Consider the following 15,798-nt stretch of genomic DNA (forward strand, 5'->3'; position numbering starts at 1 on the left):
TATTTAACCTTGTACTGTACTTGTTTCTATTTTCTGCTTTGTTGTTTCAGAATAGACTATTCATGTTAATTCAGGAAGTACATAGTTTACTAATCTCTATTTGTTTGGTGGGGGTGGAAGACATATGGTATTCACATTTCTGGTGTCTTCTGCTGAGTGTTTTCTAGGGTAGACAGGCATGTTTGTTTGACTGACATTCTCATTTGTCCTGCCTTGGAATGAGAAGCTGCTGTCTCCTCTATGTATGCTGCTTCTTTTCTGAGGCATGTGGTGCAAGCCACAATGTCTGCACCTACTTGTCTTCTGCTTTAGGTGCAAACCAATATTTTATCTTCTTTCTTCTGGCTCTCCTTTTCTCCCTATCTCTACTCCCATGGGGCTGGTGCTTCTTTGGGCATATGCCTTTCTGCTAAGATTTTGTTTTTATGATGGCTTGCAAAGCAGACCAGTGTTTTTTCTTTTTTCATCTGCTTTCCTTGCAGGGTAGCACTAATTGACTCATCCTACTCCTACAATGTGTGACACTACTTATGCCTATTATGGGTAGTCCTTAGAGCTCCAGTGGCTCATTTTGAGCACTATACCGCATAACTAGAGAATGACATGGGGACAAATTTTCCCCCATTCCCGTAAGAGCTCAATTTCCCCGTCCCTGCGGGTTTTGTCACTGTCCCTGCCCCTGCCCCATTCCTGTAAGCTCTTCCTTAACCACATAAGCCTTGAACACTTATGATTTTAAAGTGTTTGAGGCTTGTGCAGATGAGGACAGAGCTTGTAGGAATGGGACAGGGACAGAAAAAGAACTCCCTGGGACAGGATAATGAGCTCCTGTGGGGACGGGGAGAAATTTGTCTGCATGTCATTCTCTACCCATATCATCATGCTGGGGAGTTTGAAGATATATCCTAGTTATAAAGGGCATTGCCTCCAAAACCCCAGTATCCTTAATTCCATACTGGGAAGAAGGTGCATTCTGTGTCTAAGGGAAAGCACTCCCATCAACAAAGTATCCCTTTTAGCAATGGAGCATGTCAAAGTATCTCCAGTAGCACAACATCCCTAAATCTATGCAGTTGTGTTCTGATGACTTTGAGTAAGATTCTTGATGTAGCTTCAGACCTTCATGGGACAGGCAGTAATGCATTTGCTGACCAAATTTTCTGTCTCTTGTTCTAGTTAAGATAATGACCAAGGAGCAACAGGTGTACCTGGTGACAGGTGGCTGTGGATTTTTGGGTTATCATTTGGTGAAGATGTTGGTAGAGCGATCACAAAATGTTGCAGAGGTGAAAGTCTTTGACCTTTATTTGGATGAAAATATGAGGCACATGAGCACAGGTAAGATTTCAGTATTTTGTATTTTCCACAAGTATATTAGCAAATTAGCCCATTTACAGCCAGAAATGTAACTGCCAGCCAAAACCGTTTTTGCTTTGAAATTATGTTGAAAGCAAACATATTAGCACATCAAAGTCAAATTTGTTCCATTCAAGTCAGTTATATGAAATACACAACACTTTGTGTTTGCAACCTTAGCCAAATCTATGGTACAAAGCATCTGCAGTCTAGTCATATGTCTGTAATGTAGCCAGTCATGAAGAATGTATTAAAACACTTGACGTTAATGCCAATTTAAACATCTGTGATCTTCTAATAGTCTGTGATCGTCAGGATGTTTTAAATATGTAATGATCCAAGGTTAGTTGCATGGTCGACCATCAAGTTGTCCAACCCTTGCCAACTGTTTACAGGACGTCTCATTACTATTTTCTGGAGCTTTTGAAGCCAAAAACACATGTCGAAACCTAGGTGATGTAGCATCAGCATAGTTGATGTAGAGAGACTATAACCATTTTTCCTTTTTACAGCAATTCAGTACATAACAACAAAGTTATCAAAAGGTCCACGCCATCAGTATTGGCACTGTAGTCAACTATGAAGTTTGGCTGCATGACATTAACAACCTTCCTTTTGAATCGTGAAAATCACTTAGCTATAAGCAGTGGCTCATCAATCTGAAAATTGATGGCAAGAGTTACAACTGAATTGTCATTTTCATTTTACAGCCAGAACTTCATTCTTACTATCAAAAACAGTAGTCACAAGCATCACATTCTATTCTATTCTCACATTTCTTAGCTGCCCATTCCCAATTCAGATCTAGGTGACATACATCAAGTACAAGAAGCAGATTAGCCAGGATCTTATATGCTAAAATGTTTAAAAAAACAAATAGTCAATAGCTTATACATCTACTAGAGGTTCGCATAAATTTCTCAAATAGAAAAGTTTTCATGAACTTTTGACAAAGGTAACAAGAAAACTGTAATGCAGGGCTACTCAGTTCTGGTCCTTGAGGTCTACAGGCAAGTCAGGCTTTCAGGATATCCACAATGAATATGCATGAGAGAGATTTGCATACCAAGGAAGCAGTGCATGCAAATCTCTTTCATATATATTAATTATGGATATCCTGAAAATGTGGTCTGCCTTTGGACCTCGAGGAACAGAACTGAGTAGCCTTCTGTAGAGGAAAATGAGTCCAAAATTTAACAGTCTGTAAATGAAAGGTTGAATTTAGTGCCCATCAATATCACATCCCTTTGATTGAAGGAAAGCTAAATAAACAGATAAATCATCGTCTAGAATTTCTTCTTGAAGAAATGAAAGCTCATAAATGAAAAAGTATTCAGGGACAGAGCCAAGTATGTTTTTTTTTTTAATTTGTGCAAGCCACTTTATTTGGGCCTAAATAGGCAACCATTGAGGTTTCAGTAGCAAAGGAGAAACCTTATCATATTTTCACATATTAAATATTTAAATTGGTCACAGTATTTTGTAAAAGCTGAAGCTTCTTAAGTAACTTCACAGAAATTTCTAGATACAAGGAGTTGCAATAGTTGAATTTAGGCAAAATCAACGACCGCACTAACAATCTAAAATGAGACTCCGAAAAGCTAGATCTAACATATTGCAACTACCTAAATTTAAAGAAAACATTCTGAGTTAACTTATTTACTTGAGGCTCCATAGTTGGTGATGAACTGATATCATCCTTAATACAATGTTCTTTTTATGATAAACATTGTCCTACAGGGAAGAGGTACAGCTGGTTACTGTTTCTAGCAAAGTACTAAACCATAATCTTTGTCTTTTGCTTATTCAACTTCAAATAATAAAGTAGAGATCAACCCTCAACAAAAGAGATAGCAATCATTAATTCGCTTGATGGTTTTGACAAAATCCAGCTGGATAGAAACCAAGATAGCATCAGTACATAAGAGCAACTTTACCATTCAGAACTGTAAAATACTATCCAAGAACTCATATATAAATAAAAAAGTAAAGGTGACAATGAAGATTCTTGTGGAACACCATTACAAGCTCATCAGTAATTCAATTTGTGTCCTTTTTTAAAAAAAACACAGTCTACCTAATTCTATAAAACTGGGAGCCCATCTTTACACATAAAACTAAATTCAAAGTTGTAAGCTGTTTATAAAATAGGGTTTAGTGCTGGGAACCATGCCTAAATTTAGGTGCTAGGATTTAAACCAACTGGTAACAGCTCCGATGCTCATAGAATTCATATGAGCATTGGAGCTGTTACTACCTAGTCAGTGCTAAAAAACGCACTACGGTTTTATAAAAAGGAGGGGGAGGGGTAAATTAGGTATGGATTTATCTTATTCTATAATACTGCAAACAAATCCTAGAAATGCCCCTTTTTGGATCCAAAACTTTCAAAAACTGTGGAACCCAAAAGAAAGAATATCTAGGTGAATTAACAATAGAAATTACTTTCTGCAATAATTATATTGCATCTGGGGAGACTCGAATATCATAACAGTGAAAAGAGAGCTCTAAAGAAATCGATATTGATGTGAAGGTCCTCAGTATTCACCACTCTTAAGTCAGGATAACTCCTGTTACTAGAGTTGTGAGCTGTAGTCACCCAACAGGGTAATCAAGCGTGAAACATCCTCGGACCTATGTGCGCAAATCATTAGTGACAAAATAATAAAATCATTAGTAAATCAAAATAATAAAAATTTGATGTAATTTTCACGAGTCACTCCCATTGTGCAATATTGCATAATAGCAAGTTCATGTGATTTGATATTAAAAAACAGGAGAAAACTCCCTGTCTACACTCCCCTTGCAACCACTTCGCTCACAAAAACTTCAAAAGTTTCAAAGATTGTACTTATCTCAGAGTACATAAGCGTAGTTAACATGTAGGTTGCTCATCATTGGTGCGATATTGAATTGCTCTACAGAGCTCCGTTTCAGAGAGGAACGCTGAGGAGAGTACGGTGACGCTGAATCTCAGGCTGAAATGGAGCAATTCACTATTGCACCAATGATGAGCAACCTATATGTATTGGAACACCCTCCCTACTCACCTGATCTGGCCCCAATGACTTTTTTTCTTTACCCAAAAATAAAATAAATATTGAAAGGAAGACAATTTGATGACATTCAGGACATTAAGGGTAATATAATGACAGCTCTGAAGGGCATTCCAGAAAAAGAGTTCCAAAATTGCTTTGAAGGGTAGACTAGGCACTGGTGTTGGTGCATAGCTTCCCAAGGGGAGTACTTCGAAGATAACCATAGTGATATTTAACAATAAGGTATGTAGCACTTTTCTAGGATGAGTTTGCAAACTTAATTGTTTGACCTCGTACTTAAAGATACTGCAGAAACAACTTTTAGTATTTACAGTTGGTGTAAGAACATAAGAATTGCCACTGCTAGGTCAGACCAGTGGTCCATCGTGCCCAGCAGTCCGCTCACGCGGTGGCCCTTAGGTCAAACACCAGTACCCTAACTGAGACTAGCTTTACCTGCGTACGTTCTGGTTCAGCAGGAACTTGACTAACTTTATCTTAAATCCCTGGAGGGTGTTTTCCCCTATAACAGCCTCCGGAAGAGCGTTCCAGTTTTCCACCACTCTCTGGGTGGAGAATAACTTCCTTACTTTGTATGGAATCTATCCCCTTTTAACTTTAGAGAGTGTCCTCTCATTTGTCCTACCTTGGAGAGGGTGAACAACCTGTCTTTATGTACTAAGTCTATTCCCTTCATTATCTTGAATGTTTCGATCATGTCCCCTCTCAGCCTCCTCTTTTCAAGGGAGAAGAGGCCCAGTTTCTTGAATCTCTCACTGTATAGCAACTCCTCCAGTCCCTAAACCATTTTAGTCACTCTTCTCTGGACCCTTTCGAGTAGTACCGTGTCCTTCTTCATGTACGGCGACCAGTCCTGGACGCAGTATTCCAGGTGGGGGTGTATCGTGGCCTGGTACAGCAGCATGATAACCTTCTCCGATCTGCTCATGATTCCCTTCTTAATCATTCCTAACATTCTGTTCGCCCTTTTCGCAGCCACCGCGCATTGCAAGGATGGCTTCATCGACTTGTCTACCAGTACTCCCAGGTCTCTTTCCTGGGGGGGGTCTCTCAGAGTACCGCACCAGACATCCTGTATTCGTGTATAAGATTTTTGTTACCGACATGCATCACCTTACACTTATCCATATTAAACCTCATTTGCCATGTTGCGGCCCATTTCTCAAGCGTGTTATGTCGCGTTGCAGGTCTTCGCAATCCTTCTGCATTTCACCATTCTGAATAACTTCGTATCGTCCGCAAATTTAACCACTTCACTTGTCATAGCAATTTCCAGGTCATTTATAAATATGTTGAGCACGGGTCCAAGCACCGAACCCTGTGGCATTCCACTCGTGATGCTTTTCCAGTCCGAGTATTGTCTATTTAGCCCCACTCTCTGTTTCCTATCCGCCAACCAGTTTTTAATCCACATAAGTATTTCACCCTCGATTCCATGGCTCGCAGTTTTTCGAAGTAGTCGTTCATGCAGGACTTTGTCGAACGTCTTCTGAAAATCCAGATATACAATGTCTATCTGCCTGTTTACTCCTTTGAAGAAGTGTAGCAAGTTCGTCAAGCAAGATCTTCCCTTGCTGAAGCCGTGCTGGCTGGTCCTCATCAGATTGTGTCCATCAAGGTGATCAATGATGTGGTCCTTTTATCAGCACCTCTACCAGATACTGAGGTCAGACTCGCTGGTCTGTAGATTCCAGGATCTCCCCTTGAACCTTTCTTGAAGATCGGCGTGACATTTGCCACTTTCCAGTCTTCTGAAATCCTTCCCAATTTGATCGACAGATTGGCTATTAGTTGAAGCAGTTCAGCTATAGCCCCTTTCAGTTCCTTGATTACCCTCGGATGGATGCCATCCGGTCCCGGGGTTTTATCGTTTTTAAGCCTTTCAACCTGCCTGCATACCTCTTCTAGGCTGACCGTCAATCCTGTCAGTTTCCCATCCTCGTTTCCTGCGTATAGCCTGTCAGCTTCCGGAATGCTGTGTATACCGGTAAATACAGACGCAAAAAATGTGTTCAGTTTGTCAGTTTGTCCTCCTTTAGCACTTCCTTTATTCCATCCAACGGCCCCACCGCTTCCTTCGTAGGCCGTTTCCCCTTAATATATCGAAAGAATGGCTTGAAGTTTTTCTCCACTACTCTTAGTCAGATTATACCTATACAACTCTACTTATACTTGAATAGCAGATGAAACATAGAAACATAGAAGATGACGGCAGAAAAGAGCTACAGCCCATCAAGTCTACCCACTCTGCTTACCCACCCCCTGTCTATGCCCTAATGACCCAATTTTCTTATCTTGACCCTCGTAGGGATCCCACATGGGTATCCCATTTATTCTTAGTCTAGCACGCTGTCTGCCTCGATCACCTGCACTGGAAGCTTGTTCCAATGATCAACCACTCTCTCTGTGAAGAAATACTTTCTGGTGTTGCCATGAAATTTTCCGCCCCTGAGTTTGAGCAGGTGCCCTCTTGTGGCCGAGGGTCCCTTGAGAAAGAAAATATCATCTTCCACTTTGACACATCCCGTGAGGTACTTTACTATTGTTACAGACTGTGTGTACACACAGTATGGTAGAGGTGGTACTTATCTTTGCTAGCTTGTCACTCGCTTGCATTGGGTACTTTTGGTGATGGCTTCCGTCCTCTCCTGGAAGGTACTGAGCTTCTCAGTACTGGGACCTACTACTATAAATTTAACAGATTCAAAAAAGGACTCCCTATCTTCTGTGTGTGTGTGCACCCTAATCTATTGGTAGTTTTCTTTTGTATTTTGGCAGAAAAGCCATGTAGACTAACTAAATACAAATTAAAAAAAAATAAGCAGGGGGGCTCCTACCCAGCCCTCCCATTACAGACCCCTTTACTTTGAGCACTTTATTCTCTCACCCTGTGCTAATCTCACTGCTCTTTTGCTTTTTTACTACTAGCTACAACTTCTCAGAGGCAGGCTTTTAAATGGAGTAACAATCACAGAGGCAGGCGTTAGGATCTGCAGGCTCTGTGGGTGCAGGAACTCTTACCAGAAGGCCTCTTCTGGCTCAGATGGATACCCCGGTACCTGGGCTTGGAGTGGGTGGCAGCTGCTTGGATTTACCTTGGTTCACACAGGCTGTCTCTCAGGTGTAGGGTAGGCTGCATCTGCTCGGGGATCAATTTGGTCACGCAGTCTCTATCTAATCTAAACTAAACTAAACTAAAACTTAACCTTATATATCAGGTCTTCAACCAAAGGAAGCTCGAAGCGGTTAACAATAAATTAAAAAAAATAAAGTAAACTGAAATACAAGAGTTAGTTTTCAAAATGTTTAGCGAATAAAAAAGTTTTTAGAAGTTTACGGAAGAGTTGGAAGGAATTGGGACACCTCAAAATTAGGGGAAGTTCATTCCATAGTTGGGGAAATTTAAATGCCAGAGAGCTGCTAAAATTCTTAACTCCTTGAATTTTAAATCGATGAATGTCTCTCGCATATGAAAATCTATAAACAGTCCATAGCAGAGGAACAAGAGGAGCAAAGATACCATGTAAAATCTTAAAAACAATACATAAACACTTAAACTGGATTCTAAAATAAACTGGGAGCCAATGTAGAGAGAAAAGCAAATGAGTCACATGGTCGAATTTGCTCTTTCCATAGATCAACTTCGCGGTGGTACTCTGAATCAATTGTAGTCTTTGAAGGCAGTAATCTATCTATCTTGCAAAGGAACCAGCCTACAGCTCTCCTCAGGGTTTGCCTGCATCCAGGTCATCTCTCTTTCTCTCCTGCAGCATGTCTTTTCAGTATCCAGGCATTCTCAGCAGCTCTCTCTGCCCCTCCTTTTTATTTATTTATTTATTCATTCAGTTTTCTATGCTGTTCTCCCAGGGGAGTTCAGAATGGTTTACATGGCTTTATTCAGGTAATCACGCATTTTTCACTGTCTGTCCCAGTGGGCTCACAATCTATCTAATATACCAGGGGCAATGGGGGACCAAGTGACTTGCCCAGGGTCACAAGGAGCAGTGTGGGTTTGAACTCCCAACCTCTGGGTGCTGAAGCTGTAGTTCTAAATCCTGCACCACACTCTCGGACATAGTGTGGTAGAAGATGGCATGGCAAACATTGTCTAACAGAGATAGCAAAACATAGTTAACAAAGCATGGTAAAACATAATATGATAAAAACATGGTATGGTGAGACATAGCATGGAAAACAGTATTACAAAGCATGGTTAACATAGTATGACACAATTTAGCGCAAAAATGGTAAGGTAAGCGTGTAAGGAGGCAAGGAGGATGGCAGTTTGAGTGCAGAGCTCCTCTCCCTGGACAATCTGCCTGCTTTTAAATATCAGCAGCAGTGGGAGATCAATTGCTTTTACACCTAAGCAGCAACGGGACCAACCCACCAACCTCTGCAGTCCATTGGAGAGATCAATCTACCTGCTTTTAAATATCAGCAACAGTAGGAAATCAACTGCTTTTTTACACCTCAGCAGCAGCGGAACTATCCGCAACTACCAAGAGCCCACAGATTCAATCCAGCCAAGAGTTTGAGCTCCACCTCCCCCTGCAGTCCACTAGGAAGATCAACTGTTTTTTACACCTAAGCAGCAACAGGACCAGCCACCACTACCGAGAGCCCTTTGCCCTGATCCAGCCAGACAAGTAAGCTCTTCCCCAGCATTCCGTTGGAAAAATCAATATGCTTGCTTTTAAATATTATCAGAAGTAGGAGATCAACTGCTTTTACACCTAAGCAGCACCAAGACCAGCCGCCACTATCGAGAGCCTTTGTCCCAATCCAGCCAGACGTGTGTGCTCTTCACCATACAATTTGTTGGAGAGATCAATCTACCTGCTTTTAAATATCAGCAGCATTGGGAAAACAACTGCTTTTACACCTAAGCAGCAGCGGGTACATCCGCAACCACCAAGAGCCCACAGACCCGATCCTGCCAGGAGTGTGAACTCCTCCCCCTGCAGTCCATTGGAGAGATCAATCTGCCTGCTTTTAAATATCAGCAGCAGTGGAGATCAACTGCTTTTACATCTAAGCAGCAATGAGACCAGCCACAACCACCGAGAGCACTCAGACCCGATCCTACCAAGAGTGTGAACTCTTCCCCCCCTGCAATCCGCTAAGAAGATCGACTGTCGGCTCCGGGCGGCTTTCCCGCAGAGGAGAGAATCCTGCATTCACCGTGGACCTCATCTGGGGCAGCCTCCTTGGAGCGGCTGGGACACGGGCAGTGTGTCTGGGAGGGAATGCATGGATGGGAGAACATCGCAGGGGAGGAGACATAGGCATCCTGGGACTGTCGGCCAGAAGAAGTCCTTTCTGGATACGTCAATCGCTCCTCCTAAACTTACTTGCTCCACTTCATCACTGACGCTGACCCATTCTGCTTCTATTCCTTTCTCTCCTCTCTTCTACCTTCCAAAGTATTTAGATCAATGCTGTCTTTTTAAAATGTTTATTTTATTTTTATTTTTCCTCTAACTCTACTTTTCACTTCACTATTACCCTCCAGGTACTTTAGTTAGATTGTGAGCCTTCGGGACAGTAAGGGAATTTTCCAAGTACCTTTCTTATTTCTAATTTTAATGTATATTTTCTGTAAACCGCTTAGAACCTAACGGATGTAGCGGTATATAAGAAATAAATTACATTACATTACATTGAGACATGGAGCGGCAAATATTGTATAGCCAATATGGCATGAGAGATTGTAGTATGGCAAAACACAGTATGGTAAATACGGCGTATAATATAGTATAGTAGGATAAAGATGGCAAACAGTATGACAATGTGTGGGAAAAACATTTTATGAGAAAACATGGCATGGTCAGTCATAGAATAAAGCATATAGTGTTTGAGACTTGAGCTCCTGCAAGCTCTCTTCTCTCGAGGCTCACCTGCAGCTTCCTCTGCCTGTTCCTGCCTGGGCTTGTCCTTGCAACTCCTGGGCCTTTCTCTCTGCCCCAACCAAGCTCTCTCTCCTGCCTCAGGCTCCTCAAGGACTCATCCATTCCTCTGCAGTCTAGCTTCCTCTGCCCAATCTTGCCTCCTCTCTCTAGTAGCTCTCTTCAGCTCCTGCCCAGCTCTCTCATCACTTCTAAACCATTGAACAATGCCGACTGATGGTTATCAATTCGAGGCTGTTTTGGATGGTTATCGAGGCTGATTGTGGGACTGCTCCTGATGAAGAGTATATTCAAAATGGAGCCTCTGTCGAGCAGCAACCCAATTTTCACTTGCAGATAAGTGATTTATTTCTAGTCCTTTTGTCTATTATTGACATTTTGGCATGTCATACTTGTAATTTTGGCACTTAACTATTGATTTTTTAAAGTTTGTTTTCACTTATGAACTAGCAAACATACTGTTTGAATTAAGAAATTGTGGAAAATGACATGATGTAAAGAAAGCATTATGTAGAACCTGTTCTGTTGTGTAGGCATTTTGTACCTTTTGCTCATGGATTAAGATGGTCTTTTACTGGCAATTGGATGGGTTATCCTAGGGTCCAGACTTCCCCGGACATGTCCTCTTTTTAAGGACTATCAGAAGTGTGGGAGGCTTTTCAATTTAACAACTTTTTCCATTGAAACCGGACATCTAGTAACCTTACAGCAGCTCAATCTATCCAGAATCGTTGTTCTCCTCACACACATCTATCCAGAGTCCTAATGTCTCTTCAGCCCTCCCCCTCCCTCATGCATCTATCTGTTCCTCCTCCCTCCTGCTCCCCCCTCCCCCGCAGGATCCTATGCTTGCCTACCTGGCACTTTTGTAACTCTTCAACTGTTCTTGGCATCGGTGAACTAACCACATTGCCTTCAGTGACCTGAAAGCTTTCTTTCTGCGGAGAAAAAACTTCTGGGTCAGCAAAGGTAGCATGTTTAGTTCATTGACCTGACAACAACCAAAGGGTTACACCAGTGCTGGGTGAGCAAGCACAGGATTGGGGAGGGAGGGGGAGAGTAAGAAAGATGCTGGACCAAGGGGAGGGAGAGGAAAGGGAAGGAGTGACGCCCTAGACCTCCATGCGAAGAAAGGGAAGAGGCCGATAGAGATATACCAGACCTTGGGAGGAGGGGAAGGGAAGGAGAGTTATGTAAGATCACTGGATGGGGAGGGGGGTGGGGGAAGAAGAGAGAGATGTCAGACCAGGGAAAGGAAGGAGGAGGGAGGGGAATAAGGGAAAGACAGAGATATGTCGGACCACAAAAGGGGGGGGAGAGGAGGGAGAGGAAGGAGGGGAGAGAGATGCTGGACTATGGGAAGGAGAAGATAAAGATCCCAGACCATAAGAGGGGGAACAGAATTTTTCCTCTGTTGTTGGGGTTTTTTTTGTAGAGGAAATCTGGTAACCTTAGGTTGTCTCATATTTTGCGTGTTCAATTTATAAGGTGAGTTTTTGACACCAACAGCTCCAGCTTTAGCTTGGGCTTGTCCTTGCCTGTTTCCTTCAGCAGGGCTGTGCAGCACACTCTTGCTCAAGCTTGCCTCTGCCTCTTGCTGCTGCAACATGGTGTCTTCTCTCTAAGCATCTCCTGGGCTGCTCCCATTTCCCTTGCCTCAGCTCCTTCTCCAGAGCCACATGATTGGCACAAATTTCATGCCATTCTGGGGCTCCTTGTCTTCCTTCCTCTTCATTGGCTTCCTTTCATGCCGGGCACCTGGACTGGCTAACTGCTGCTCCACTGTGATTGGCTAGGCTCCCTCTGTGCTACTGCACTGAAAGTGTGCCATGGCTTTCTTTGCTACTTTTTCCACCTGTCTCTCTTGCCTGCTCTTCACTGTGCTACTGAAAGAGTGCTGTGGCTCCCCCTCTGAGCTCTGCTTCCATCTTTCCCCTTCCCTGCAGCACAGAGTGCAGCTATGACATGACCTGGAGCACTCTCAGATTAGCAGGGAGACAGCTGGCCTGCTTCTCTTTCTCCCTCCCCGTGGCCTATGGTACTTCTGGGTTCGCTGGGAGGATTTGGCTATACTCTGTCTTTGCTGCCAGCTGCTTCCTAAGCCAGCAGCCTAAGTGATGGGGCCTGCTTACCTCCTTCCTCCTGCTCTCTGGGCCCCAGCACCTCCCTAATATCAGCAACCTCCCCTCCCAAAGGGGGAGAGAACTAAGAACACTTTTCCCCCCCTACATTTACAGTATGATAGGAACATAGGCAACCAAGAGGAAGGTGAACTGGAAATGTCCGAAGACTTGAAGGAACCTTAACATCCAGAATCTGGAATAAGAGTTGTAGAAAAGAACCAATAAGTTTAGTGCTTTGAGAGACTGGGGAGAGTGTGCTAGTGCTTCCACGTACATGTCGGAACATTGTAAAGTGTTCCTCAAAAACCCCTAACAGTTGGAAAATAAATCAAAAAATGTATATTGTTTTTAAAAAAGTACTATCTAAAGCCCTAATTATGACCTTTCACCTAGCATCCTGCCCCTTGTACTTGCTCCAGCTGTGGGGAGCATCCGGGATAGAGTTCCTGTGGGCAGACCTCTCCGGGAATAAAGGAAGCACAACTGTCAACAGTAGGGTGGAGGGAAGGAAAGAGAGCATCCGGAGAGCTGGAATTCCCCTTCAACTAAGAGTTAGTAGATTTATAATTTCTGTGAAAAATTATCTGTGAGCCTGAGAAGCAGCACATGGAAACCTTTATTACTGTAACCATTAAATAAACTCCCAGGTGTCAAGGAATTCCTGTCTCGGATTTTTAGAATTGTTAAACTGGGGTCTGAAATCAGAAGGCAATGATTAGAGATCCCTTCTGGCCAATCAGACATGAGTGTTGTCTTAGGGCTGTATTACGATGGCTCAGTGATATCATTAAGATTCCCTATGAACTCCATTAATACTTACTTTAACTTTTTTTAGGTAAAAATTTCTAATCATAGGCATGAAAAAAATGATCTACTTTATATCAATCTCGATATGAGTGTCTGTATGTATATTTCTACATAGGATTATCATACCTTTGAAGATAAAAAAGAGGGCATATGACCCTACACTCCACCCATTTCATTAGTCTCCCTTCTCATCCTCTGTACCCTCTCTCTCCCCCTTCCTCCAACCCTCCTCCCCATGTGTGCTTCTCTTTCTCTCCTTCCAACTCCCCTCTCCTGTTGCTTCTTTCTTGTTCTTTCTCTCTCTCTCCATCCACGTCCACCCCCATGAGTGCCCCTCTCTCTCCTACCTCCAGCCCCTGGGTTTGCAGGTTAGACCAGGGAAGGAGGAGCCAACTTTATAACCAGTTTACATCTTCTGAGTAATTTCTGCACTGGTAGAGTCCTAGCGACTTGATGAATTACAGATCTAAAAAGAAATCGGTTTTGTGCTAGTTCGGACAAGTCCTCCAGCATCATTCCCATGGTTGTTTTTAATGTGTCCAGCTATCTGGTTGCAGGTCACCCTCTTCACCTGGTTCCTTCGATCTTCCCAAACATGATGACCATCTCCAATTATCTTTCTCTTCTGACAGTATGACCAAAATAAGACAGTTGTAACTTCATCATTTCAGCTTCAAGTGACATATCCAGTTTGATCTCTTCCAGAATTGATTTGTTAGTACTTCTGGTAGACCATGGCACACACAAAATCTTTCTCCAACACCAAAGCTCAAATGAGTCGGTCTTCTTTCTGCCTTGTTTCCGTAGTGTCCAGCTTTGGCATCTGTAATTGACCACTGAGAAAATGAGTGCGTGGATAAGTCTGATCTTCGTTTGAAGTGTTATTTCCTTAGTTTGGAGTGTTATTTCCTTGCTTTTGAGTATTTTGTCGAGAGCCCTTATTGAAGAGTAATTAAGTACTATTTTGCAGAGTATTTCTTCCCTGCTAGTTGCTTCTTTGTTTACAAAAGAGCACAGGAGATTGAAATCCTTTACAACTTTTATTATATTGCCTTCAAGCTCAAAATCTTCAACATTTTCCATGTTCATGATCTTCATCTTGTTTATGTTCAGTTCTAATCCCATGTCATGACTTACGGCTTTGACTTTTCTCAGCAGATACAGCATGTCGTCTTTGCTGTTGTTGATGATGTTTGATAAATTTGTATTATGATTATTCTTTTGACTTGTTTACATGTATGCTTCACTGATTGTACAGTCCTTCTTAATTGTTAACTGCCCGGAACTCATGGTTGGGCGGTATACAAGAATAAAGCTTATTATTATTATTGCTTAAAATATGATTATAGCCTTCGTTGTAGTATTTTCAGCAATATTTTGCTGGCGTGTGGAATTAATGCAACCATTTTGTAGTTGTTACATTCCTTGACATCTTGGATACTTGGATTAAGGTGACATTGATCAGTTTTCCCTGTAGATGGATTGATGTGACTGTCACTTTAAGCCCTCAAAATTTTCCATGAGCAATTTTCTTAAAGAGGTTTGGAAAAGAATGTGTGGGGCTTATGGAAGTAAATAAAACATCACCTTTAAATTGCCTGAAGTGCTAACACCAATACATTAAATGCAATTCAAAACCTTAACTGAGTCAGTGAAATCTTAGAAGCAATGGCATCACATGATCTCTATAACATGCCCTACCCAGTAATCATACTGCTGAATTATGCAGTGTTTGAAGCCATTTCAAATTATTAGTGATAAAACTCGCATAAAGAACATTACTATAATTGATCAAAGAAACAAATGAGTTGTGGATAAGAGCATGCAGATCCATATTATCAAGAAAACTCCTTTACTACTCTAGAAATTTTATCTGAAAAAGTAAGTTGGTAGTCTATTAATACACACAAGCATTTAAAATGGTTGTTTCTCTGTCTCTGACTGGACGTCTTGTGGGAAACGTTCAAAGTTGAACTTGGATGTCTTATTGAAAATGGAGCTCTTCATGTTTAGTACCCCCCCCCCCGATCTTTTTGAAAACTTGGCTTCTATGGTAATGAGAGAAAGTTGGGGTGGGGAGAAGAATTGAACAGAAAGTTTGCATGTCCTTCTGTGAAGTTTAGTTTAATACTTTATTAAAATTTGTTATCATGTCTCTTGACAAAAGCAGGACATTATTATTCAAAATGGACAAGAATAAGTATGAAAATTAATTCATCATAAAAATAAATAAGGAAAAAGAATTAGAGCTACACGCAAGTTCAGAGCTGCTTGACACCTTCCCAGTCCCTGGAGTATCTGGGCCTTCTCTTTCACACCAGATAGGGTCATGTTTTTTCTTCCCGAGGCACGAAGACAGAAACTTCAATAACAGGTCAAAGATCTCCTGGACCGTCTGGCTCCCATGGCCTGGGGTTCTTCATGTTCTTGGATCAATGGCAGCCTCCTTGGAGGCAGTCCCCTGGGCCAGAGTGCATATGCGCCCTTTACAGGAGTCCCTCCTCTCTTGGTGGTCTCCACAGCACCATCCCCTTCAGATACCAC

The 15,798-nt window shown here is 42.2% G+C and overlaps 1 protein-coding gene across 9 annotated transcripts in view; it reads left to right on the forward strand.

The window, feature by feature from the left end:
* Nucleotides 1-15,798, forward strand: part of HSD3B7 (hydroxy-delta-5-steroid dehydrogenase, 3 beta- and steroid delta-isomerase 7) — a 209,624-nt gene that overhangs the window by 59,808 nt on the left and 134,018 nt on the right. For all 9 annotated transcript variants that reach the window (XM_033945298.1, XM_033945304.1, XM_033945303.1 and 6 more), the window contains one exon: nucleotides 1,177-1,338. In XM_033945298.1, the coding sequence (XP_033801189.1) occupies nucleotides 1,177-1,338 (162 nt within the window). The remainder of the gene's footprint in view (nucleotides 1-1,176; nucleotides 1,339-15,798) is intronic.

The sequence above is a fragment of the Geotrypetes seraphini genome, chromosome 5 (assembly GCF_902459505.1).
Source record: "Geotrypetes seraphini chromosome 5, aGeoSer1.1, whole genome shotgun sequence".
NCBI classification, from domain to species: domain Eukaryota; kingdom Metazoa; phylum Chordata; class Amphibia; order Gymnophiona; family Dermophiidae; genus Geotrypetes; species Geotrypetes seraphini.